Source organism: Neolamprologus multifasciatus, chromosome 7 (assembly GCF_963576455.1).
Source record: "Neolamprologus multifasciatus chromosome 7, fNeoMul1.2, whole genome shotgun sequence".
Taxonomy (NCBI): Eukaryota; Metazoa; Chordata; class Actinopteri; order Cichliformes; family Cichlidae; genus Neolamprologus; species Neolamprologus multifasciatus.
The window spans coordinates 16,633,414-16,658,627 of NC_140445.1; the positions used below are offsets into that span (position 1 = coordinate 16,633,414).

The 25,214-nt window shown below is 38.9% G+C and overlaps 1 protein-coding gene across 2 annotated transcripts; it reads left to right on the forward strand.

Annotated features, from left to right (window-relative positions):
* Window positions 1–14,724: 14,724 nt before the first annotated feature.
* Window positions 14,725–25,209, forward strand: ppp1r26 (protein phosphatase 1, regulatory subunit 26). 2 transcript variants are annotated; one of them, XM_085168648.1, is made up of 5 exons: window positions 14,725–15,142; window positions 18,787–22,127; window positions 24,211–24,325; window positions 24,453–24,538; window positions 24,642–25,209. In XM_085168648.1, exons 2-5 carry the CDS (start codon window positions 18,856–18,858, stop codon window positions 24,688–24,690), a joined length of 3,522 nt encoding a protein of 1,173 aa, XP_085024774.1. In that variant the 5' UTR covers window positions 14,725–15,142; window positions 18,787–18,855; the 3' UTR covers window positions 24,691–25,209. The 2 variants fall into 2 exon arrangements, with proteins under 2 accessions (XP_085024774.1, XP_085024773.1); XM_085168647.1 differs by having other exon boundaries at window positions 24,453–25,209.
* Window positions 25,210–25,214: the final 5 nt, after the last annotated feature.

Sequence of the window (25,214 nt, forward strand, 5' to 3'; positions counted from 1 at the left end):
AAGTGGGAGTTATTCCTATTGAAGCAGTGAGGGTGTACTTAGTCTTTCACCCACAGCTTCTGCAGTTTGCCGTATTTTTTGTAAAAGAAATCACGACATGGTGTAATGTGTCATGATTTGTAGAAGGTTTTATTTACCTAATTTTATGCAATTAAGCACATTTTAGTAGATTATTTTTATTACATCCTGACATGTAATACGTGTAAAAATGTGTGTTTATTTTTACCATGACTTCATATATTAAATTATAGTTTTCATCATTGAATAGACCATAAGTACATCGGCATGCTGTGTGTGTGTGTGTGTGTGTGTGTGTGTGTGTGTGTGTGTGTGTGTGTGTGTGTGTGTGTGTGTGTGAGAGAGAGAGAGAGAGAGAGAGAGAGGGAGACATAGAAATGGCAGAAGACAAAGGGTGTGATTGTGTTTGAAGTGTCCCTTGTCTTATATTTATAAAGGCATTAATATGCATTTGATCATGAAAATACAAAGCAAGGCATTGAAAGGCATTTGGGGTTTTGTGCCCACCAAATGAAAACAAAATAATTTCAAGTTTGCATTTTCATTTGAATTGCATCTATACGCCATTTCCACACAGGCAAGGAATAAATCTACTCACAGTGTGAGTTTATTTTACATTACACCTCCATGTCTCTCCTCCTTTTCAAGTAATCCCCAGTGCCAAAGCCATCACAAGGATACACAGAGGGAGAAAACACACACACACTCACACTTAGATCACCACTAGTCTCTAACGTGACATGCATATTTTATAGACAACCTTTCACTCCAATCCTATTCCTGAACCCGAGGGGGCATTCTGGTTAAAAGTCACATCGACTAGGCAAACATTTTCCTCCTGGCTGCCAAGAACTAAACAGGATGTGTGATAACTGGTTGGATCATTTGTGTAAATGTGCATGCAGTGCTGCTCAAATAGCAGTACTGGTATTTTTGGATACAATTTGCTGTTGACAACATGCAGTATTAAAACTAAATCCTTGATAAATAAGGTCTATATAGTTTCTAAATATTTAACAATGCTATATTCTATATTGCTTTAGACAATGTAAATGTTACTGAATGACAGCAGCCTGTGATTTTTAGGTCAGTGTTGAGTAATTTTGTTACATAATAGATTATTTCCATCAAAACAAATGAGGATGGGCCATCCAACACAGCCAACGTATCCGTGTTTATTAGTGTTCCTGGCGTTAAACTTGGTCCAATGCTGTTCCACACTGGGTCTTTAGGGAGAAAGGACAGAGAGCGCACATGATGTCTGCCATGCTTATAATTAGGTTGGATGTTATTGTAAAAGCCCCAGAGGTAGAAGTGAATGGAGAAAAAAAAAAGCATACATGGGAATACCATCCCCTTAGGAGACATGTGATTAAACCTTGAAATTCACAAACACTACCAAATTAACAAGGCACTGACTTCTTAAAGCTTAGAAAATGTAAAGAGGATCTATTGTGCTCATTTCTAGCTCCTTTTTTTTTTTTTTTTAAATCTTGGGCACTTATTTAACAGTCCATTGACTTTGACCAATTCACGGTTACCTCAAGGCGCTTGACATGGGACTGTATAGCTCTAGGCTCTACAATGTTAGAAAGAAAAGTCCGATCAGATTATCCCCAATGAGCAAGTATTGGGAGAAGCTTCCTGACTCAGGGAGGTGCAACCACCTGGTGCAACCAGTTAGATGTGAGGGGAAAGAGAAGTGTGAATAGATATATAGAGAGACCATGAAACAGGAAAAAAAAAAAAAACTAAACCCACACTAATCCTGGGTGTCTGACAATCTCTAAAGAAACTGAAGTGAAAAGTCTTTTATGCTAGTCTGCAGACATCCTCATTATTGTGTCTGAGTTGCCAGTCTATCCCAGGGTCATCCACCATTAAAAACCTCAAGGAAAACTAGAAAATTGTGAGCGCATTTCCAAGATTCTTGTCTCCTTGGATTGGTTACCAGTGGTGTTCAAAACTTTTTAAAATTTTATTGCTTGTTTTCTTACATCTTCAACCTTCTCACCCTTCACACCCTGCTGTTACGCTCAGATCTCCAGATGAGCTCTTGCTGGCCCCAGGGCAAAGCTTGAGACATAGGGTGGTAAAGCATTTGCCTCAAGGGCTTCAAAACTGTGGAATTACACACCTCGGAGAAACAAGTGAGATAGCTTAGTGACCGCTTTAAAAAAAAAACTAATTTTATAAAATATGTTTTTCTATTACGTGCATACTAAGGGAGAGGATGAAAGAAATGCTATGGATTACGTTGGGTTCGTGAAGCTAGTAAAACACAGGCTAGCTCAGACACTCTAGATGACTAGAATCAAATATCCTGATCCTGGTGAGCACATAGAGATTTGAGAACATCCTTAAATGCAGAGAAAATTTTGCATCCTGTGCTTGAGGAAACTGCATCATTTCAGAAAATATTACTGTCTCAAAAGCATACATACACCCCCACTTGTGATTGGTTAAATGTACCTTAACAAGATGCACCTTGACCAGATGCTCTTGGTACCCAACAACAGTCTTGTGGCATAATTCTGGCAGGATATGTGGCAGTATTGGTACAGTTCATTTAAATTGGTTGGTTTCCTGGCACAGACTAAGCTTTAAAGCATAATGCACAAATTTTCAATAGGGTTGAGGTCAGAACTTTTGGAAGTAATCCCAGAAAGTTAATTTTAGCCTAGTCATGGTAGCCTGAGAAGCTTAGAAAGGTTGGACTTCTGTTAAGTTTCATGAAGACATTTCACCTCTCATCAAAGAGGTTTCTTCAGTTCTGAAAATTGATGCCTGTCTGGTATCACTGATCTCACTGGAGTTGTGTTCAAGTTTAAATCATCTAGCTGTTGATTTCATTATTCAGTACACTTGGTGGAGTGTACCAGTACCACTGGCAGCAAAACAGCCCCTGAGCATGATACTACCACCACCATGCCTGACAGCTGTTACGGTTTTCTTAGGTTTGAAAGGCTTACAGTTACATACTTCCAAACATACGTCTTGTCATTGTGGCATAATCTTTATCTCGCCTGAAGATAAAAAACTTTTATCCAAAACACATTTGGCTTGTCCATTGGGGCAGCTGTAATTTTTACTCAAGCTTGAAGGTGTCACTTTTGAGCCAGCGACTTCTTTCTTGGTTAGCAGCCTCTCAGTCCATGGTGATGTAAAACTTGCGTCACTTGTAGACATTGATGCTAGTGTTCCTGCAGGGACCCAGTTGATGTCGACAATAAATTCAAGCTTGTGCAACCAATTTAAGCTGTACAAGTATTACACTGTGGAAAAAGAAGAGTTCAAGGAAAACATAAAAAGAACAAAATACCATAGCAATTCATTCCCATGATGTGTGTATGTAAACCTAGGACCAAAACTGTACATGAGAGATTTTTTGAAGCCTTTCCCTGTCACATAAACTGGCCTTTGTAAAAGAAGATGAGCAGGTCGTGATTGTGAACTACTTCAAATATACACAAGGCATTACATTTCTGACTAAAAGGAATGCCTGTTCACATTTCTCCATATACTCAATTTTTGTTGTGCTGAGTTTTATGCATTGGGCCTTGGCTCTGTGAAGGCCATAGCATATGATTTGCATTATTTTCATACTCATCAAACAATTCATTTGACCTCTTGTGCCCTGCATGGAAGAATTTGCATTTGTTAGTGTATGAAGACTGATTTATTCAGATTTCTCCTTGAATTTTACATCTATTTCTGCATATTATTTACAATTAGTCACAAAACACAGCATTGTGTCCAGCAGTTCATATTATAAATCATATTAAAAACAGACGGTATGTTTTCTAGACATAATTCCTCATACCAATGATTGTGCATTTCAGGGGGGTTTTTCTGCTAAATATTCTAAAAAAAAGACCAGCTTTTGTCTAGAAATGAAAAGGTGCTACTGAAAGAAAGAAAAACATTGCTGCCTGTAGTGCTGATATCTGAGCTTGTGAAATGCCCCTCCTCCGTGCGGTGAGAGAAAATGCCTTTTTTGGTGCAACGATTGAGATGATCTACTACGAACCTAATCCTACACAAAAGATTAATCAAATTCAAATGGCAAAATGAATGACTGTTGGAAAAAGTCCCAAATGCGTAACTGCCCTGCAATTTTCACGACAGGAACTCATCAAATTATATTCCCCGTGGAGTGGAGGTGTTGAAGGCACATCCACTCACACGTTCTATCTTTGTGTCTGCGTGTAAGTCCCTATCATTCTCTAAAATATTCCACGAAGCAGAAAAAAGGGGGTCTGAAGGACAGCTGGGCATGGCCAACCTGCTGAGAGAGAAATTAAATGTACTTTCTTCAGCAATCAATACCCCACTGTGTGGCGATGATAGAAGGTTGTTGGGGTAAGAAATAGTGTGTTTATCTGACATGACATTGTCCTTAGAGCTGCCAGGGTCATCACACACACTGCATGTGCAAACATTAGCTAAAACCATTAGATATCTCATTAAATCAGCCTTTATCTCATCTGCCCCTGAGTGATCTATAATAAATTCATTCAATTTTTTTCATAAGCTAATAAATTTATTGATTTTCCCCGGAAGGAAGGAATTTTAAGTGTATAATAATGAAACAAAAGTTGTTCTTATACAGCCCATGGTGCTCACACCATCATTTATCTTTTCATGCAACTCATTTTCATCCATTCTGAAAATTAATTTGAAATGTCAAAGTATTCTGGAGTGCTTAGCTGCCTTTGCAGCAGAAACAGTATACTAAAATAGTTACAGCCTTCATCCCCCTCCACACATTTTCAACTATGCATGCCTACTAACTATCACATTCCCGTACATCACCAAGCTACAGGTTTATGGTCTCAGAATATTCTGACATACACATAGTGAGAATGTACTATAGAGGCTAATAATGGTGGCCTAAAGTTTCCCAGAGCATTTATGGATGTCTGCCATATAACATCCACTTGCCCTTTAAAGAACACCATGTCTTGACCGTCCACAAATGTTGTATTAATCTTACAAATAGTGACATCCTTAACTCCAAACTCAGAACATTCTGAAATCATATTTCTTTTTTAAGCTTGGCTGTTATGTAATGTAAAGAAATAAAAAAATAGTCATAACATATTGTGTATTCTGGTATAATGCTGTAATGGGACCAACCGAGAATCGGATGTCTTTTGTTGTTCACCAATTTCAGTCATCTGGTTCTGTTTTGATGTTTATGTCATCAAGAGGACCATATGAGAACATTTTTCCAAAAAGCGTCCTGTGTGGTTTCCCCAACAGTCCCAAATAAAACATACATATGTCACTATCAGGGAACCATCAGAGAATTCCTGTTGATATTCCAAATGATCTCTTTATAAATCTGCAGTATGGGCATAACTTAGTTGCAATGAAAAATCCCCTTAAAGTCATGTCTTATGACTAACTTTTACCCGTAGGTGAAAGTTTTTATTAAGTCCTTAAAAAAAAGGTACTCGTGTGACCAACAAAGGCCCATGAAGGAATGTTATAATGTCAGCAACTGTTAGTTATCAGAGTGACAATGGCTGGTTAGACATATTTGACATACTAGAACATGCCCATGCTACAATATTCTTTGGACTATTCTTGCTTTTGGCAAATTGACATTCTTACTTGCACTGTAAAAAAAAAAAAAAAAAAAAAAAAAAAAGTGTGTGTGTGTGTGTGTGTGTGGGGGGGGGGGGGGGTACATGTCATTTGCATGCTAAGAATTGCTCATTTTAGCCCATTGCTAGTCACTTCCTAGGCAATGTGTTATCATAGTATATCATGCATAATTCAACTTTTGTGGATAACAATAAGATGTTAATGTTGAAAATTAAAACAATATAATGTTTTAATCAAGTGTTATTGGTAGATTATTGGGTTAATTTAGCTTGATGCTAGGTAGTTGCCATACAATGACACAATAGATCATTATCTTAAACAGATAATGGTCTACAAGGGGTTTGCGGACTAAGAAACAAACCTACAAACCGGGGTAAATATCATCTAAGGCCTGAGTCCCCCTGACCAGGTGGTGACTCCGTGCCAACCAGGTAAATTAAGCTAAGCTGTAGCAATGCAAACTAGAAATGGAGACTATTCACTCTCAAAGTCAAATTTGTGCCATACTGCTGCCTCTAACACATTTCAAAAGGGACAACTTTTGCTTTAAAGGCAAACAGTTTCCGTCTCTGGTTTGCATCACACATTTCACAGAAAAGTCAGTATTGCTGGAAACTGTGACAACCAGCTAGCAATCAAAGCAATAGCAAGGTGTCACTTCAACTCCTTGCGACTTCATGGTAGCGACTGCCAGCATGAAAAAAGCAATTGATTTCACAGAAACTGCCAGCAACCACTGGTACATATAAAGGCTCAAATATCTATATACACTCCTAGTAATATTTGGTTAAATGTTCTTTAGCAAATTGCATCGCTTTTGGTAGCCATCAACAAGCTTCTAGTATAAATATAGCCAGGCTATATAAACATAGCCAGATATATGATTTGTCGGTGTTCTGACGAAAAACCTGCTTCTAAGGATAGTCCACAAATTTTCAGTAGGGTTGAGATCAAGATATTAGAAGTCTATTTCAAAAGCTGTTAGCTTGTTATAAAATCAGCTCTGATATGGGTTTGGGACCATTTCCTTGGAACACAATTCGCAGTCAGGTTTCAACCATCTAGCTGTTGATTTGAGGTGAAGTTGAAGAATTTGGAGGGAGTCTTTCTTTATTATTCTATCCACTTTGTGCAGTGTACCAGTACCACTGCCAGAAGAACACCCGAAGAGTATGATGCTGCTACCACCATGCTTGTTACACTGTTCTTAACAAAACCTCTTGTAACAAAATAGTTCAATCTTTGTCTTATCTGAAAATAAAACTTTTCTCCAAAACACATTTGGCTTTTCCGTGTAGGCATCTTAAAATTTCAGTTAGACTTGATGGTGTGGGTTTTGTAGCTTGGACTTCTTCCTTGGTCGGCCTCTTCTCAGTGAAACTGGTGCACATGATAAGTATATGTAACTCAAAACTAACCAAAACTGAAAGAGTGCCTCATATTGTATGATGTACAATATGAGGCAATATTGTGTAATGTAAAATGAATGAACAAATATTAAAATATATAAATGAAATTTAAAAAATCTACAGAATCTGCCAGAAAACTCACTATTTTACTGTATCATCAAAGTGGTTATGCAGCATGGTCTTTGAATGACATTGCAGATCATCACTATCCAACGACTGTGGGCAAAAAAAAAACAAGGACATAAACGTATGACATCAAACAGGGGTACTGCACTGAATACCTGAAAAGGCTGCAACAACAGAAGAGCCTAACGCAATGGGATAACTGCTCATGTTCATTTGTTGGTCAATAGCAAACATGCTGACAAACACTACTCTCCCCTGAGTGGGATACAAGAACAAATTAAACATGGCACAAACCCAGAGCTGGATTAAACAGATTTAGCTCCTTGATTATGTTGGAATTTTTTGTACTAATGCATCTGCTGCTGCCACAGAAAATAACTCAAAACACTAGCTGCAAATGGTTAAAGGAAAAAAGCTTTCTAAATTCTTTAAGAGACAGTTTGCCTTTTTATCCAAAACATGATACATCCCCTTTGCCATCATGCTTCACACCTGCTGTGAGTGTTTGGAAGCATTCACATGAATAGGATGTCAGAGATCAAAGAACCAGTGAATCATCGCACACGTCAAAACCTGAGTTGCTAATGCATTGTTTTATTCCTGAGAGGCTTTACATTCACCGTGGTGACAGATACATCCAGGGGAAAGTAAGCTGCATGGAAACATTATTATTAAAGTCTTTGGAAACTGCATAAATTCCATGTTCAGCCAAAAAAATATATATATATATAAATTTCTTTCTTGCTTGAATATGTAATTTGCTGTGTGTTGAAAAGCACCAATGAGGTGCCTCACCTTGACTGGAAGAATATAAATTTAATTATTTAGTTTGACCTGGTTTATTTGACAGTCACAGTGTTTTCCAGTTTATATTGTCGCTATTACAAATTTGTGAAAATTGTTTGGGTGTTTTTTCCACTTGATTGAATTTCACATCTTTGACATATGCTTGTAAGAACCATTGCGGGTGGATCTGGTTGGCAAAAATCTGCCACTTTAAACACAAACACAGCACTGGCCCACTCTCTTTGTGTGTGGGCGGAGTTGCATATGTGCATACATGTGTGCTGAGTGGGAGCAGGGGCACAGCTGGGGTCTTGGCTTTCTCTCTGAACACCGTCTTCATCCTTTTTTACGTCTCATTGTAAAACCTCTCCTTACCAAACTCCTAAGCTTCTCATCTCTGTGAAGTACCTCTGTGTCGGGCTCAAGCGCTCTCTTTTTTCTTTTCCAGTGTCTCCTCGTACTGTTGAGGGTGGGAAAGCTTATGAATATTTTGAAACTGTCTGAAGCATATTTGGGGGTTCGCTGAGATGTTACTGATGGTACAAAGGTGAATTGGATCTTGTGTTTCTGCACCTATGAGATTAAACGAAGAATACCTTTAACATTTTATAAAAACAGGCCACAAAGAATTTTTGCATGGATTCAAAATTTATGAGGGAAGATTAAAGATTCTGAGAACAGTTCTTAGTAAATTGTGTGCCCTCATTGATTACCCATAATGAGTTTGTGATGACTCCTGCAGGAGGCGGAAATCTCCAGCTTGCAAAACAAACAGAATTCTTGGCTTTATTCCACAGGCAATTCGATTATTAAATAAGATGAGTAGAAAACACCATTATCTCTCAATATGAGCAAATGTTTATACACATATGTACTATAAATGTATTTATATTCACCAATTCTTTCTATTGATAATAGTACCATTGTTGGTCTTGCTTGCAATGACCTGCACAGTGATTAAAAAAAGAATTTGATTGATACTGCTTAGTCCATTTTCCTAATATCATGACTTGTATTTCTTAGCCTTATCTATGTAAGCTAGCGAAAATGTTTTGAACTTGCAGACTCTCCATTTGTCAGACTCTGAATTCACATGTCAGCAAGACATGTGCACTTCTGCTACTTGACAGCTACATTAGGAAAAAATAATGGCCCTGCCAAGTGGCATTTCAAGCTCTAGATCAGTTTAATTCTAGCCTGTTAAACATCAACCATCCATTCAGGCTGTCAAGCTCCTCTAAGGGGATGATTCAGAATGAGAAGAGACAAATTAAATGGAACTTTGAATTATAATTAATCCTATTACAGTACTACCTTTTTGCTCATTCCAATGGTACAAATAGAAGCGTCCACAGTGGCTCTCTGCTGCCACCTGTAGCATGGATTTTGAGAGCTATTAAAAGCTAAACATTTCCATTGAGGGTTCCAAGTCAAATTCTAAAAAAATCGGAATGTTTTTGAATGATTAAGAGTTATATGAACACATTTCCGCTTTGTGTAACATAAAGAATATGCTTCTTTTTTATCATTTAATTTGGGATATTGTGTTTTCTGCTCGTGGATCTTTTACATAAATTGAATCTTTTGATGGTTGATGGTTAGAGTAAGCGGCTAAGGAAAGCATTAGGTCAATCAGATGTCATTACCAATATATGAAAAACAAGTATTTTTCATTTCTTTTCTCTGTGTGTTTGTGCGTAAGAAATGGGAGAAAAGTGCATCATCAGTCCTAATGATAGATAGTGTCTCATATACTGCAAGAAACATTAGGTTAAACATATTGTAGTCTAGATTTATTTATTTATTTGTCTTTTTTTGCCAGTTTTATCTTATCTATCCTTAGGTCATGCATCTATAAAACAGTAATTACTCTCTGTAAATAAGCACAAACCACAGAGGCTAGTGGAACTTTTACACAGGTCCACACTGCCATCTGGTGGTAGATTAGATAAAACTCGCTTTAACATAAAGTTGTAACAGTAAAGGATGAGCAAAATTTGTGTATAATGTGTGACTTGCAAGTAGCTGGAGACGAAAATACTGTCAGATTTAGATTGCCTTTGGAGTTACTGCATAATTCTTAATCATTGGAAACAAGTCTTTTGGAGTGATTTTTGGTGAAACGATGAATGTCTACAGCCATCTGTAAATCACGATAGAGGCTCTGTCATGGTTTGGGGCTGTTTTTCATCCAGTGCTGTTGGAGATATTGTCAAAATTGATGAAATTATAAATAGACGAAAGTACAGTGAGATTTTGATCCACAATGTAATACCATCTGGAAACTTTCTGATTGGCAACAGCTTAGTTATTCAGCATGACAATGACCTAAAACCCACTGCCAACGCAGAAAAATCTTACCTGGATTAAAAAACACCCAGTGGAACGCTATCAGTCATGGACTGCCCACCCTAGATCCAAACATTATTCAAGCAGTGTTGGATGATCTTGATAGAGAACAGAACAAAAAGCGGCCACCATCCAAAGATGGGTTTGAAATGTCCTTCAAGAAACCTGAAAAACTATTCCTGAGTACTACTTAACAAATTTACAAGAAAACTTGCCTGAGAGAGTTCAGCCTGTGAAGAAGAATAAAGGTTCTCATACCAAATATTAACTTTCAGGCTCATTAGAATTATACATGTACTGCATTTCCATTGATGTTTGCATGCTTCAGCAAGTCACTGCACCGATTTCCTATTTTTCTGGCAAAATATAAAGGAATGAGGCATGGCTCAAGACTTTTGCAATGTACTGTGGTTACAATCAGTGTCTTGCAAGCAGGGCATACCTGAAATAATTATTTCTGCTAGCTATGAGCTCTCCTCAAGAGGGCTTCTTATTCTTTGTATACAGTAGATCCGCAGAATGTTTAAACAACCAAATATTTAAGCAGACTGTCATGACTTTCATAGCATTCACTCATTTAAAATGTGACTTCTGGACAGCAGCATTTGCCTTTTCAAAGGAGATCGGCATATTGACCCACGGGAGATACCAGTGCAATATAAACTGCACCAATTGTTCCATTTTAGAAAACACATCCTATATATTCTGCTTGCCTGTTTTCACCCCTATAATCCAGCCAAGCTGTGGGCTTCAAGTTATCCATTCCAACTTTTATAAGCACCCGCTGGCTTACTCACTAATGAGCACAGAGAAAGTTTGAACAAATGCATGTGGGTTCACATTTGTGAGATGTCACACTAAGAGCTAGTAAATTCAAATAGAATATCACAGTTGCTGGATATGTGAGCACTGGTTCAATTTAATAAGAAGCCCAGATAGAAACATAAGACCAGAAAGACTTAGTTCAAACATCATCTGCACTTAATCATTTGCATAAATGGATGACTGCTCATTTTATTTTTATAGTGCACCTTGAGAACGTGATGGATTTGCAGTCCAGATTAAATAAAACGCACGGTCGCTCAGTTCATTTGATCTGTGGCCACATCGGATCATCCTTTGGTCTTTAACAAGACATGAAGCATTGCAAAGCGTGCAAAAAGAGCAGGCTAGCTGCCAACAAAGAGAAATACAAATGAGCATAAAGAATTTAAATGTTGGTTTCTGTTCGCCTGCCTCAGTTCACAATCTTTTTTTCAAATAAGTAAATGCTCTAGTCTTCGTAGTCTTCAGGGCAGCCCACTACAGGTGAGCAGGGAAAACCTTTAACTAACAGGTATCACAATGAAAATCCCCCGGATTGTTGCTCATATTAATTCTTTCTATTTTGTTATTTATTTTCATTTTACAAGTTTGGTGAAATGGCATGGCTGGGTTTAAGGAGTGAGCAAGTTGCTGTCCATGGTGCTGAACCTCTTTTTTTTTACTTCCTACGTGCCAACGCATCCACATTAAAAACGCAATTTGGAAAATGAGCAGAGACAGAGAACAAGAAGCAAAGTCAAAGAGGCAGTTTTGGGGGTTTTTTGTCTTTCCATCATGGCTTTTTGTTTTATTATCAGATGAATGAGTCTGAACTATTTGCACGGCCCTCTGACGTCTTTTCTCAGTGAGACTCAGTTATCAACTAACATCGAGAACTAGCTTCCCACTTCCTCATTTGCATGCAGATGAAACCACCACACGGCCGGGCAAACTGCATTTCAAGGTCAGCGCTGTACACCAACATGCTGCTGCTGCTTGTGCCAATCTAGGTGCCTACATGACAATAGACCCAATTACCGCTGGAACAACTCAAATGGCTTCTTCTTTTATTCTTTTTCTGCAGGAAAATTATGCAAAGTGAGTGTTTTAATATGCACGCCTTACTCAGAGCTGTGTAGTTACAGTATGACATCTTCTAGCACTAATACTTTCTCATTGTCCCACAAGACTTTGCCTCTCTAATAAAGAGAAAATACTTCTCAAATGTGCTTCTTTTTACATAGACATTTCCAACTCTTAAAGGGCAACAGAGCAGTCACAGTCAGAGATTTTACATTTTCAAACCTGACTGAATTAACATGAAAACGCATCTTCCGGTGAGATGTACTGACTCATATCTAATGGCAGCAAATGTTCAAGTGCATTAATTAGTACCTGCACCTTTCAAAGGCCTTTTTTTCACCAGTGCTCATTTATATTGAGGAGTTTAGCTGACTGGGGAGAGAAGAAGAGTAAGAAAAGAACAATTTTCCATTAGTATTATGGGAACAATAGTAAAGCTTATCCTGACTATCTGTACTCACTCAGTAGTAGCTTCAGTTTGTTCTGATCACCTAATAAGATCTCTAAAAGATGGTGGCAGCATTTTCCATGTCTCCCTCTACCTGAGGTTAGATTGTTGATACATCCAGCTTCACCTGCCTTGATGAAAAATCCATTAAGTGACCACAGATTAGAGTTGACTTTAAAGGCTTGTCATGGCCTCTCTTCTGCTATATACAGTACCTGAGCCTATACAAAGGCTGAGTCCTTAGGCTAGAGCCTAAAACCTAAAAGTAACAGAGAATTTCCTGCCAGAGCCCTGGAGCTATGGAATAAACTGCCTCAGGAAATGGGGCCAGTGACATCTTTTACATCTCTTTTTAAGATTTTTTTTTTTTTTGAGAACCCCTACTGATTTTATCCCACTGCTTTTATTTCTTGTACCACCACTGTACCACCCTCTTTTATTTGGTATTTTAGTTGGGTTTGCGATCTATTATTAAAATAAATTGAATACAGATACATTTACAATGTAAAACACATTAAATACACTATGTTTTGTGTGTAGCTTTCAGTGCAAAAACAGAATGAATTCTGTATTCATCATAAGAAACTCCACTACCAGTGTTTATGTTAATTAAAACATCCACTTTTAAGACTTTTGGTGTAACAGCACCTCTGTCATTTTGACCTATTTAGACATATTTTTCCATATCTTCAGGAAAACTGATTTTAACGTTTTAAAAAGTGAGTGGCAGAGAGTAATAAAAACTTGGTCCCAGCCAAAAGCCAAGACACAAGATGAGGATCGGGTGGAAAGTTCAGAGAAAGCAAACAATGATGGTAAAAAACAACAACTCAATTCTTTCTTGGAAGAGTCTAGTAAAATGCCAAAGGGGAAATATTTTGAAATAATTTCTTACTCTGTGGAATATTAATACATAGGAAAGTGTATTTTCAACATTACATGTTGCAGGAAGGGATCTGCATTACATTACACTGTTTATATATATATATATATATATATATATATATATATATATATATATATATTATACAGGATCATTACAGGATCATTAATAATATGAATGAAAGGCATGACGTAACCAACAGCTTGGAGAAAACATTAGTAAATACAACTGTAAAGGCATCTGCATCTAAAGTGAGAAGATTTATAGCACTATTGTTAACATTTATTGTAGCCTTATTATCTTTAGGTTTTGGGCTTGAAACGCTCATGGCCAACAAATTACATTGCGCTTACTTGCAGAGGGCAAATGCCCAGAAGCTGTGATTGATTGAGTAACTTTAAAGGCGATGGGGGTTTTTTTGTTGTTTTTTTTTTTTCTACCCTTGAATGAGAACTGGATTTAAATCTAAGCTATAACAATCTAAAATTAAAGAACATTAGCACTCCTGTAATGACATGGTATAAACTTTCTACTTTGTGGGCCCCTAAGGAAGTGATGATTAGGATTTTGTAATTGTGCAACCTTTCTGGAAATCTAAGCAATCTAAAGGAGGTTTAAGTGTTGTAGAGTCAGCTTGGCAGAAGCTGAGCACCAGTAGTTGTGCTTTGCTCCCATTCTTCCTTCGGTGTTCTTTCTGAAAGAGGAAAGAGGGCTTTGTGAGCTGTAAAAAAAAAAAAAAAAAAGTCTAAATCCCACTGTGACTTTTTGACAGAAAACCTTTTGATCAGTGTTTAGAGAGGTATCCATCCCTATTTTTTTCCACTTTGCGTTTGCTTGTTTGTATAAGGATCCCTGTATAAACGTGCCTTTTAAAGTAATTTTACATCTCCTGCCGGTAAATTCAAGATCAGAGCTCCACTGAGTTAGTCCCACAGCTATGCATGCTAGTTTATGTTCACGTGACTCTTCAAAAGATCAAGAAATAATAATAATAATAATAATAATAAAAGACGTATGCATTTCCACCATTATATGTAATTTTCATGTAAAAAGTAAATATAGTATAAGTGTAATACAAATATTACAGTTTTTTTAAGTGTAAAATATGAATTACATGTCAAGTAAAACAAACACATGCCACTAAAAACTGCATCATACCCCCCTGAGAACTTTAGAGTTGATATCAGTGTGGAGCATAGACTGGGAGTTGTCTGAGGAGATAAAACTTTGGAGGCGTATTAATCCTCTGTCATGCTCTAGATTTTCTTTAGGGTTCCTGGCGGCAAAGTGTTTAACTTTATAAATGCGCCATCGTTATATTAGACGTACCGATTGTTTTTGCAGTGTAATATAGAAGCAAGACATAAAATGTAAGCGCAAACATTTCCCGGGAGAAAAGCCGATACCCTATTTGAATGGATCCATGCTTGGTTGGACGCCGGTTTAAGGAAGCTTGTCCGCCCGGCAGTCGGAGCGGAGGGGCACTCGACGGCGAGAAGCTTCAGGCGCGGTGTTAGCTGCTGACGGACACCGAAATAGCTCCGCGACGGCTTTCCGAGCATCTTAAACCAGCGCAGCAATGTGCATATTGTCGCCGTAACTCTCGTTCTGTGTCATATTCAGGTGAGTAAAACTTGAAAATTGCCTTCCTTGTGGCTCAATTTGTGTGAAGATAGCCCAGGCTAGGAGTGTACGCTGTGGCTCAGTACAAAGGCTTTCTTTGCCGGAGAAAATGCCGGGGCTGCAGCAGCCGGGAGGCCCGCTTGTGTCTTTCAAGTCACCGACTAGCCTTGCTTAACTCTCCCAATGTTTCACATCGCTTCCTCCATTTCTCGCCCAAACGTCGCGTTTCTGCTCAGTCTAAACGCACTTAGTGGCATTACTTACGTTCTAGCGGGTTGTGGACCGAGTGCTGTGGGTTTTGACAACCGTGGCCGGTGCGAAGAAACATGGTTGCTCTGCGGAGTCTCCTAACGATGCAAGCCGGGCAGCTGTGCACTACGCGCCGCTATAGGGTTACGGGGACAGCCGGGGTTGGTCTGCTGAAACCAGGAAACCGTCCCGTAGCGAAAATACTGACAACGGCACGTTTACTTATGAAACACGGAAAATGTTGTTCGTGAATTGTTGGTATGTCTGGCGAAAGTTTCTTTGTATACATAATACATGAAACAAAGTTGGCGTAAGACTCCGGTATGAGGCGTATTTGGCTCGGTTTATAGGCTTTTTTTTTTCAGTGGCGCGTCTTTATTGACCCATTCTGGTTACGTAGTGTTACTTGTACTTTCTACCGGGTTCAGCGAGTTAAACGCAGTAATCGGGATGGTTAAGAGTTTAGCCTCGTAGCTGGGCTATAGGGGGGCTGGCTGTGCAACCCTGTAGGCTGCAGACTGAGCTGGAAGGGCGGATTTCCAATTTGTGCAAGCAGGCTAGGCTCGGGCTCCGCGACTCATCCAGCAGGTTGATGCCCGAAGGCTACTTGATGGTGACGGGACCCTGCAACGTCTACCTCTAGTTTTAGCCTAGTTTATCCCTTCATATATAGAAGGGCCAAGGTCCCATCCTATAACTGTGGAACCTGACAGGTGTCCGGACAGCCACTGTTTATTAGTGTGTCAGTTTTAATACTCTGTCCTCTCAAATGTGTTTGCATTTTTAACAGAATGCAAACAACCTGTAATGTCTTTAAGTAACATATCAAAAACGTCATAACTTTATTGTAACTACACCTGTACTACACTTATGATAGGTCCAGATCAGATACCGCCCTATCAGAGCAAAGGACTTTCCTAAGATACCTTGCTTAATTAGAAAGGTGCATTGTACACACCAGAAAAACTCAACAGCTGACTTCTTGGAGGGACCTTTAGCGCACTCCAGCCTAAACCAGATAAAATAACACTCACCTGTCACTCAAAACAGGCACAACCCTAACTTTAAGCCTTAATACCAATGAATGTTCTAAAAATGTGCATGCCAGAAATGCGGCATGAAGAGTGGTGAAAGACTGCTATACTGATCAAAGTCATAAAGATGTTTATTTCTGCTGTAAAGCTGTGCATTCTACAAAAATTGACTCCCTTTTGGAGCGAGCCTCAAGTGGCCATTCCAGAAACTGCAGTTTAGTGCACTTCCATAGCCATTTGAGAACAAAAGTCAGCTACACCAGCCTGTTTCCTGTTTTTAGGACACATTTTTTCTAAAATGGAAAAATTTTAGAATGGAAATTTTATCGCTAACAACTGAGATATCTTTGATGTGACAAGAACCAGCATCTAGGTAATTCCTGGTAAAACAAGAAAGGGGAAAAAGGATCCCACATCAAAAGTGGTGAGAACTCCTACTTTAATAAGCACATAGGGTCTTTGATCTAATGGAAATATTTCTGTAAAGTAACTAGTAGCATAGTGTTGCAATATTTTTACAATGTATTGATACAGGGACACCAAATATCCATCCATGTATTCTCTTCAGCTTATCCTGGGTGTTGGGGGGTTTATTAAATAAATTAAAATACAATGACGACAAGACGACTCATCTCATGCACCACCATCCTGAGACAACGTTAGCCTAGCAAACTTGTATTAAATTGGATCAACCAAACAACCATCCAACACACTGGTCTTGACAAGTATTCTTTACATTGCAAATGTACAAAAAAAATGACACGAGTAGGGAAAAAAATATACCGCGTCCATTATTGAATGGAAAATAAATTAGAAAGTATTTAGGGAACAGAGAGCAATTGGATAAACACAATAATTTCATGCTGTTAATTTGAGGAAGTGAATTCAGTAATTGGGAGCCACAGAAGTATTAAAACACAGCTGCCAACATTTCACTTACACTCTGGATGTGCCTTGATTAAATGGTGGCCTCTGGATTGTTATCAAATCTTTGCAGCCCGTTTTATATTGAACTTTTTTTTAATATTCTGGTTTGTGGGGGGGAGGGGTGTTAATTGTTAAAATTGATGAACATGCCACTCGGGTTGGTGTAAGATTGGATCGATTGCAATTGGTTGTTTTTCTGTCCGGCAACTGATGATGCTCTAGGCATTTTAGAAGGCTGCGCAGTGGCTTAATGGGTCAGCTGTAGACTCAGTTTTGTTGGGGTCTTTTTGTTTGCTTTTAAAGTGCTTTGCAGTTGATGGGTAGACTTTGGTACCAGACTTGAAGGAGAAAAAGTGGTCTGTAAAATCTCTGTGCTTAAAGTGACGGCATCGTAATGTTTGCTTTGTCCACCCAACAGCTTTAACACCTGAAATATCATAAAAATAACAAAAAGCAGAAAAAATGCACATTTAAAATAGATCAAACGTTTTTTCAGCTCAATGTCTACTAGCTGATTACTACTACTCGGGGTAAGGGGAAAGAAATCAGTATGGCATGATATTGCTTGTTACGTTTGGCTGTGATGTATTTTTACAGGCTCACCTGAAAAACCTTCCAACACACTTATTTGACAAAGTTGCCTCCTATTCAGAGCAGGCTGATAGCTCAGTGACACAGTAAAAACAGGACAGCAACCTCCTTCCGTATACAAAAAAAGAAAATAAATTTTAAATGAATTTTTCATATACTGCAACCGATTTCAACATGGGGTTTCTAAATGGTTTGCCAGAGCTTGAGGGTGTTGCACACTCATGACCACTTTTGACTGCAAGACCATTGCACAGATTGCCTGATAGTAGGCAACTGTTCTACAAAAAGTTCCAGTCTAACTTGAACTTACAACAATCACTCTCAGATAAATTGTCAAAATTGTTGCAAATAATTGCTTTCCAAATAATGAATGCAGGCAGATTGTCATCATGTTGCCATCAGCCTGAATGATTCTTAAATGATAACAATTTGAGTGGATTTGACTCAACTGGCCACTGGTTGTTCTAAGTGTTCATTTGGACCCAGTTAAAGTGTAATACCAACAGCAGAGTGGGCCATAAAACAACAACCAATCACAGAAGACCCTTCAGATGATCTGTCCTATTATCGGATTAATCCCATCATGAGCAGTTTGGCATTTTTCTTGACATGCTCTCATGGTTCAGCCACGCTTAAGTAATCCGAGGCTATCTGTGTGTATGTATTAAAGCTACAATAAAACATGACAGCAATATTGGGCATAAAGGACCTGATTTTCAACTCTTACAGACTGTAAAATTTGAGTAACAGCAGTTTGGTTGGATGAAGTCTAATTGTAGTTTTAATAATCATCACTTTAGTGACATTTTTTCTTTCTGTGTTTTATTTTCTTCTTCATTACAGAGTGAAAAATGTAACTGAACGGAGTCAGCTGTGCTCCAGTGGTCAAGGACCTCACCGTACTTCACTAGAATGTACTTGATGAATGTACCTCCTGTCGCAGTGACGCAAACAGAATGGAGAACATGTGGCCCGCCTGGAGGCTATAGCCCTCCAGTTTGCTTCAATGACTCTGACACAGAGTTGTCCACAAGAGGCACACCTATCTCAGACAAGGTCCAGATGATCATAGAGAGTCTTAGGAGCACCCAGTCCTCACTCGAGATGGGCGACGAGATCGAGGGTAATGTGCTATCAGGACAGGAGGGTCATCCCCAAGTCTGCAAGGTTGCAGCAGGTTCTTATGTGGGAGTCAAGTCCAAAACTAAAAGCCCCAGTGAAAACCCGCACGCTGACATTTCCTCGCCAAACATCCGTGAAAGCAGTGACTCGGATAGCGATGATTCTGTGGACAGAGGAATCGAGGAGGCAATACTGGAATACCTGAAAGAAAAGGATGATCACAAACGCAAAGCAGAACCGTGCTCGACTTTTCTCCCATCATCTAAAATTCAGAGAAGAAACCCATCCGTTCCCGAGGTGTCCCAACAGCACAGCAACAGCGATGCATTCTTGATTGCGGGTAGCAATTTTTCAAAAAGCCTCAAAGTCGAGACCCCAGCAGTACCCACTGTCATACCTATAAAAAAGTGTATTAAAAACAAGGCATCTCTAAATGAAAATATAGTTAAGAACTTCGATTTGAATAAAAGCACAAACAAAAGTTTGGAGTGTTCAAAAGAGCAAGCAAGAAATCCCTCTAAACCAGTGAGTCTCATCAACAAAACTGTCAGTTACCCCGTCACGGCTAAGATGGAAGACGCGAATGATTCCAGTAGCGACGACGGCATCGAGGAGGCCATTCAGAGATATCAGCTGGAGAAAAAGGAGCAGCAGAACACAGCAGAAGCTTTCGATCCACGTGCATTCAAAGAGGAGTCTGACTCGAGTAGCGATGACGGGATTGAAGAAGCTATTCGCTGCTACCAGCTTGAACAACTCAAGGAGAAGAGCGTCCTGAAGCCATCGCTGCACAAGCAGAAACCTTTCAGTAAGTCGATAATACACAATGTTGCAAGTACAAGCGCAGAGAATATCAAAAGACAGAAGCTGAGGAAAAAGATGAGCACGACAGAAAAAGAAGTGAAATCTTTCCAGCCTACTCCATCTGTTTCTATACCCAAACCTACACTTTCAGACAGCTTGAAATGTAAAGAAAATGTATTTTTGTCATATAAAGTAGAGAGTTTGAAGGAGCAGGCAACCCCTGCCCCTCCAAAGGCCAATACAACTGCAGAGCTCATGTGTGCTGAGGCAATACTGGACATTTCAAAGACTGTCATGCCTGGGCCCTTCCATCATAGCGTTGGCCTTAGTGGTTGTGTCACCACTGAACCTTCCTTCCAGTCTTCTCTTCCTGAAAACTGCCCCTGTGAAGAAAGCAATGAGAGCTCCATTGATAGTGAAGATGGGATTGAGCAAGAAATCAGGAAATTTCTCGAGCAGAAGGCCCAAGTGCACAAACAGGCACCCAGCTCTGCTGTGACTCAAGACGCTCAGGGTACAAATGAAATGGAGAAGGTAAAAGCAAATGAACCACAGATCGAAAAGAAACCATCGAAACTGTCTTTAAAGCAACGAAGAAAACACAAAGAGAAAAACATTTGTGTTTCCACCATGGCAGGGGCAGAGGACAGCGTTAAAGAAACCGCCTCTAAGCCTTTACCTGACCATACAAAAGAATCAAAGCTCTTGGCATTGCCACAGAGAAGTCAAACACACCCTGCCACTGGATTACACAAGTCAGACCAAAGTGGAGACAAAAGCAGCTCTCTTGACAGCGATGAGGACCTAGACACGGCGATAAAAGACCTTCTGAAAACGAAAAAGAAATCAAAGAAAAAGATGAGAGACTTAAAGCGGAAATCAAGGAAGTGCCTCAAAGACGAAGACCCGCTGTTAGGAAATACATTTCAGACCAAAAAGTTACACATTGACTCTCTTTCCAAGTGTAGTGCTTTGAAAAAGGTGCAGAAAAGTAAGAATGACAAGAAAGACAAGCCTGGGCTGGGGAAAAAGAGCATTTCACAACATAAGCAAGTTTATAAAAGTAAGAAGCACGAGCTGCATGAAGGTGAAACGGAGATCCTGAAGGGAGCTGAGCGTCCAGACATCCAGTTTGTGCACACTGCGGAAACCGCACCTCAGATTAAGGAAGACAGCAGCTCAGTAGACAGCGATGACAGTATTGAGCAAGAGATCCGAAGATTTCTGGCTGAAAAGGCCAAGGTTTCTACCGCAGACAAAATTAAAGATGGAGATATAGCCAGGAATGGTACTGTCACTATTTGTAGCTCATTTCAAGATAAAGACATTAAACAGGAAAATCAGCTGGCTGAGATTCCAACGAAAAGTATCAGTCCTCTCTCTGAAAAGTCTCATATTAGTAGTCCAGCTCATAATAGACTTCAGACACCACAGACTGTTATTCCAGACATCTCTGTGGTCGGTGCGCAATCACATCCCTCAGCCCAATCCTGCAATCCCAGTCTTTTGGAACCAGCAGATGGGGCAGGGGCAGCTAGAACTGAGCAAAGGAGACCGTATATTGATAAAGGTGATGTCCACAACGCCACCTCACTGACGAAGAGGGCTCGACCAATTTTGAGTCCTAGCGTCGCTCATTCTCGCTCAGAGGCAATCAAATGGCGCCAGAGCCTCGGACTACCTACTCACGACGCGAGGACTCTCAGTCGGACTCCGTTCCACATCACCTCATCTGAAATCAGTGAGGGTGGCTCGGTAACACATCAGAGTGGAGGAATGGGCCACAAATTACAGACTCCTGTTACTGTTTGGTCCTCTGCAAGGACCAGTAAATCACCATTCCCCTGTTCTAAAGACACTGCTGGAAATACTACATTCACATCTCCTGTTTTGAATTTTTTTTCTGCTGCCAGACAGCATCCGAGGATGTCCTTTACACGGGATCTACCCGCCGGCCAGAGGTCCCAGTGCTCCATCGAAGGGGAGAAGGAGAGTACGGTGCATATGCCCAAGGACAAGAGTGTGTTTGTGGAACTGGAAGCTAATAGGACAAATCACGTCCAGGTTCAATGCAGGGAAAGAAGCGAGGTTAAGGAGAGAGCAAACTTACTAAGGGAGAAGAAGAGCGAAGGCGAGGGTATGAAGATAGATAATAAAGAAGTGCATCTAGGAAGAAAAGAGGAAGAGTTTATAGATGAGACAGATTGTGAATCAGGCCAGAAAAGAAATCCAGAAAAGAAGCAGGGCTTTTCCACATTGTAAGTATTTTTCTTTGACCACTATAAACAATAGTGTCATCATTTTCTGATTTCTCTAATGGTGTCCTGTCAAATATTATAGATTCTGATCGAGCTCATTGATTTATAAGGGAATGTTTATCGATTTTTTTTATTTTTTTTTTATCATAAAACCGACTTTTTTATGTATTTGTACAATTTCGCAGTTGTGGAACCACAATGAAAACTTTATATGTGCTCATAAGTTATCTGTCGTTGATCGTTTGAAAAGCAATACAGTGACACTTTGGTGCAGAAACGAATGAGCGGTAGAAAATTACATGTTCCTAAATATTTTTGCTAAAAAACAAAAAAGAATACGTGACAAGGAAAAGAAGTCTCAGTTTGGCAGAATAAAGATTTAGGTTTGAGTCCAAAATGTTCAAAATTAGGTTGCATCCCATCTTCCAGTAGGAAACCCAGAGCTCTGAATAGTTACATTAGTTACCTTATTAAGACTTTAAAAGTAGTTTCCAACATCAAATTTAGGGATGTACCATTGGATAAGCCAGTACAAATCAAATGGCACAGATGACATTGGTCAGTGGTTATTGTTTGTGTCTCATCAGGTTTGTATAAACTGTTTAAAAAAAAAAAAAAAAATCCTGGACATTGGCTAGATTGTCTTTTTAAACAGTGGTCCTGGTATTGGTTTGAAATCTCACTGTGCATTCTTATTTATTGTAGTAGGTTTCCATCACTGCCTAGATTATGGTTTTCATTTATTTTACACGTGCAGGAAATCAAAATGGCACAAAGTTAAACGTCTGGGTGCTAAAGCTGCAGTGGTTAGGGTGAAAACATAAGTGAGACAAAACCCCGAAACAATCATTTTCCAAGCAAAAATGCCAAAACTTCCTAAAATAGAGTTATTTGTTTCATTTCATTTCTTTGTGTGTTAGGTAAATGGGATTTTTCCTCTTCAATGTCAAATAGAATCACTTTACCTGAGCTGATAAGTCAGTACTGAAAATAAGTTTTAGTTGTAGCCCCAAACAATATTTTTAATATGAAATTAAGGGCATAATTGTGTATCTAATTTTAAAAAAATACCAATCAGATTTCAATACTGTTTAAACAAACCTTAAAAATATATTTAGACTAAAATACAAAGTAAGTGAACTTTTTGGTTTATTGGTTTATTATTCCTCTGAATTTTCTCATCTGTGTCCGCAATGACACAATTTACTTTGTTCAGCATGTGCTGCACTCTGCACAGTGTATATCATCTTTCACAACCTTTTCACTCAAGTGCAGCAAGAGTGTTTTTATACTGTCAGCACCACCTTGAAAAATCTCCTTCCTTTCTTTTCTCCTTCACATTTGTTTTATTCTTTTAATCCCTTACCTCAGACTAATTCTGTGCGCTCTGAACGATGATCATTTCAGTCAGTTTCTACTTTTGAAATATAAAGCAGAAACAGCCACTATGTTTCAATTATTACTTTGACTCTTGTGAGCCACTTTTTTTGGGTTGGGGGTTGTTTTATTTTTAAGATAAATATCATGGGTACAGGAACCAAGTTACCACCAACCCTTTGCTTTTCACACACAGCGCTCTTCTTGTCTTTGTCTGTTCTATAATTGATTTTCATGAAGGAAAATTTAAAGCCGAGTTGCTGGTGATAGATTTTCTCGTAGTCTCGGATAAAGTCTTGCTCCAGATTCCATAAGTACCACATTTCCCCCTCGCTGTCTTGCTAAAGTTGATATTTTGTGTGGCTTGTTTTTTGTTTTGTTTTTTGTCATGTTAAAGTTTTCCTGGATTTCCTGTTTGAAAAAGGCTATTTATTTTTCTTTATGAAATAAAAAAGGCATTACTGAACATGCTGTGCATATCCAGTTTTTCTGTAAATATTTTGTAAGAAGTGTTTTTTTTCTTCTTCTTCTTTCTTTTACTCTTTCTGATGACAGAAATGTTTGCCGTGTCTTTTAAGTGCATCTGTGTAATAAAGATTGGAATCTGAGCAACAGTGGGCCTCTTGACATAAATTTTATAATTTACGGAATTATTAAAGATTACTGCAGAAGTAGTCTGATGCATATCCTACTCTGCCTTTACCAGGTCTTTATCCAGTGCCATTGATCCCGGCATTACCTTCAGGCCTTGCATAGCTCTTACCTCAGAGGAGAGAGGCAGCAAGTTCAACAGGAGATACTTGGCTGAAAAGTGCAAGAAGGTACAATTATGTGGAAACACGACAGCATTTGCTTGTCAGTTACAAACATCATGATTTCAGTTCTTTATATATAAAAAAAAAAAGTTCAAATCCACAGTGTGAAGTGTGTATTATGCAATGCTTGCAGGGGAAAACTTCCCTCATTAACTCTTCTGTGCACGGCAAGGCTGTGCAGCACGTCAAAAGGAAACTTCAGTTTGTTCCAGTAAGCGGGTATGTGATCGCACCCAAATGGTTTTGTCTCAACAGTGAACGATCAAACGCAAAGAAAACTCATCTGCAACTTGAGTTTCCTTGTTTGTTTGGTTTTTTGCAGGAAACTGGACGCGCTCAGCACACACAGTGAGATAAAAGCTGGCTTTTAAAGATGCACCTAGAAGATGCTGCCTGCTGTTAGCACATGTATGGATTGTTGAAAAACTATTATGGACCCAAGTGTTTATGTATTACTGTTGTTGTTGTTGTTGTTGTTGTTTTTTAAAGTATTTAGTAAGTATGTAAAGTTTTGGTAAGTTCTATAACAGTACTAAGGGCATTACATTTTAATTTTGGATTAAATATGGATCCTGAACTCAGGGATACCTTGAGTATTTCAGCATTTATCTTAGCTGAATTTTTCTATTTTTTTCTCGAATGCACTGTAAATTTGATTTGGGGTTATATTGTTTGAGGTACCATATATTTGTTCTTATCCTCATGATGCCACTGTTGTTTTTTGTTAGAAGTGGCGTCTATATTTACAAACATTTGTTCTATATTAACAGTTTTTCTTCTTACAACTAACATTGGTTTATGTTCTTGAATACGTTTCATAGCTAAATGACAAGAACGGTACTGTCTGTGACGCTCCAACTCTTTCAATAAAGTTGAGCCGAGAAAAGGTGGGTTA

Bases quoted from the DNA above. Each gene is read 5' to 3' on its own strand.
- ppp1r26 (XM_085168647.1), top strand. From the start codon at position 18,856: ATGTACTTGATGAATGTACCTCCTGTCGCAGTGACGCAAACAGAATGG. The intron at 22,128-24,210 runs GTAAGTATTTTT...TGCCTTTACCAG, and splicing joins AAGCAGGGCTTTTCCACATT to GTCTTTATCCAGTGCCATTG. The intron at 24,326-24,452 runs GTACAATTATGT...CAATGCTTGCAG, and splicing joins TGGCTGAAAAGTGCAAGAAG to GGGAAAACTTCCCTCATTAA.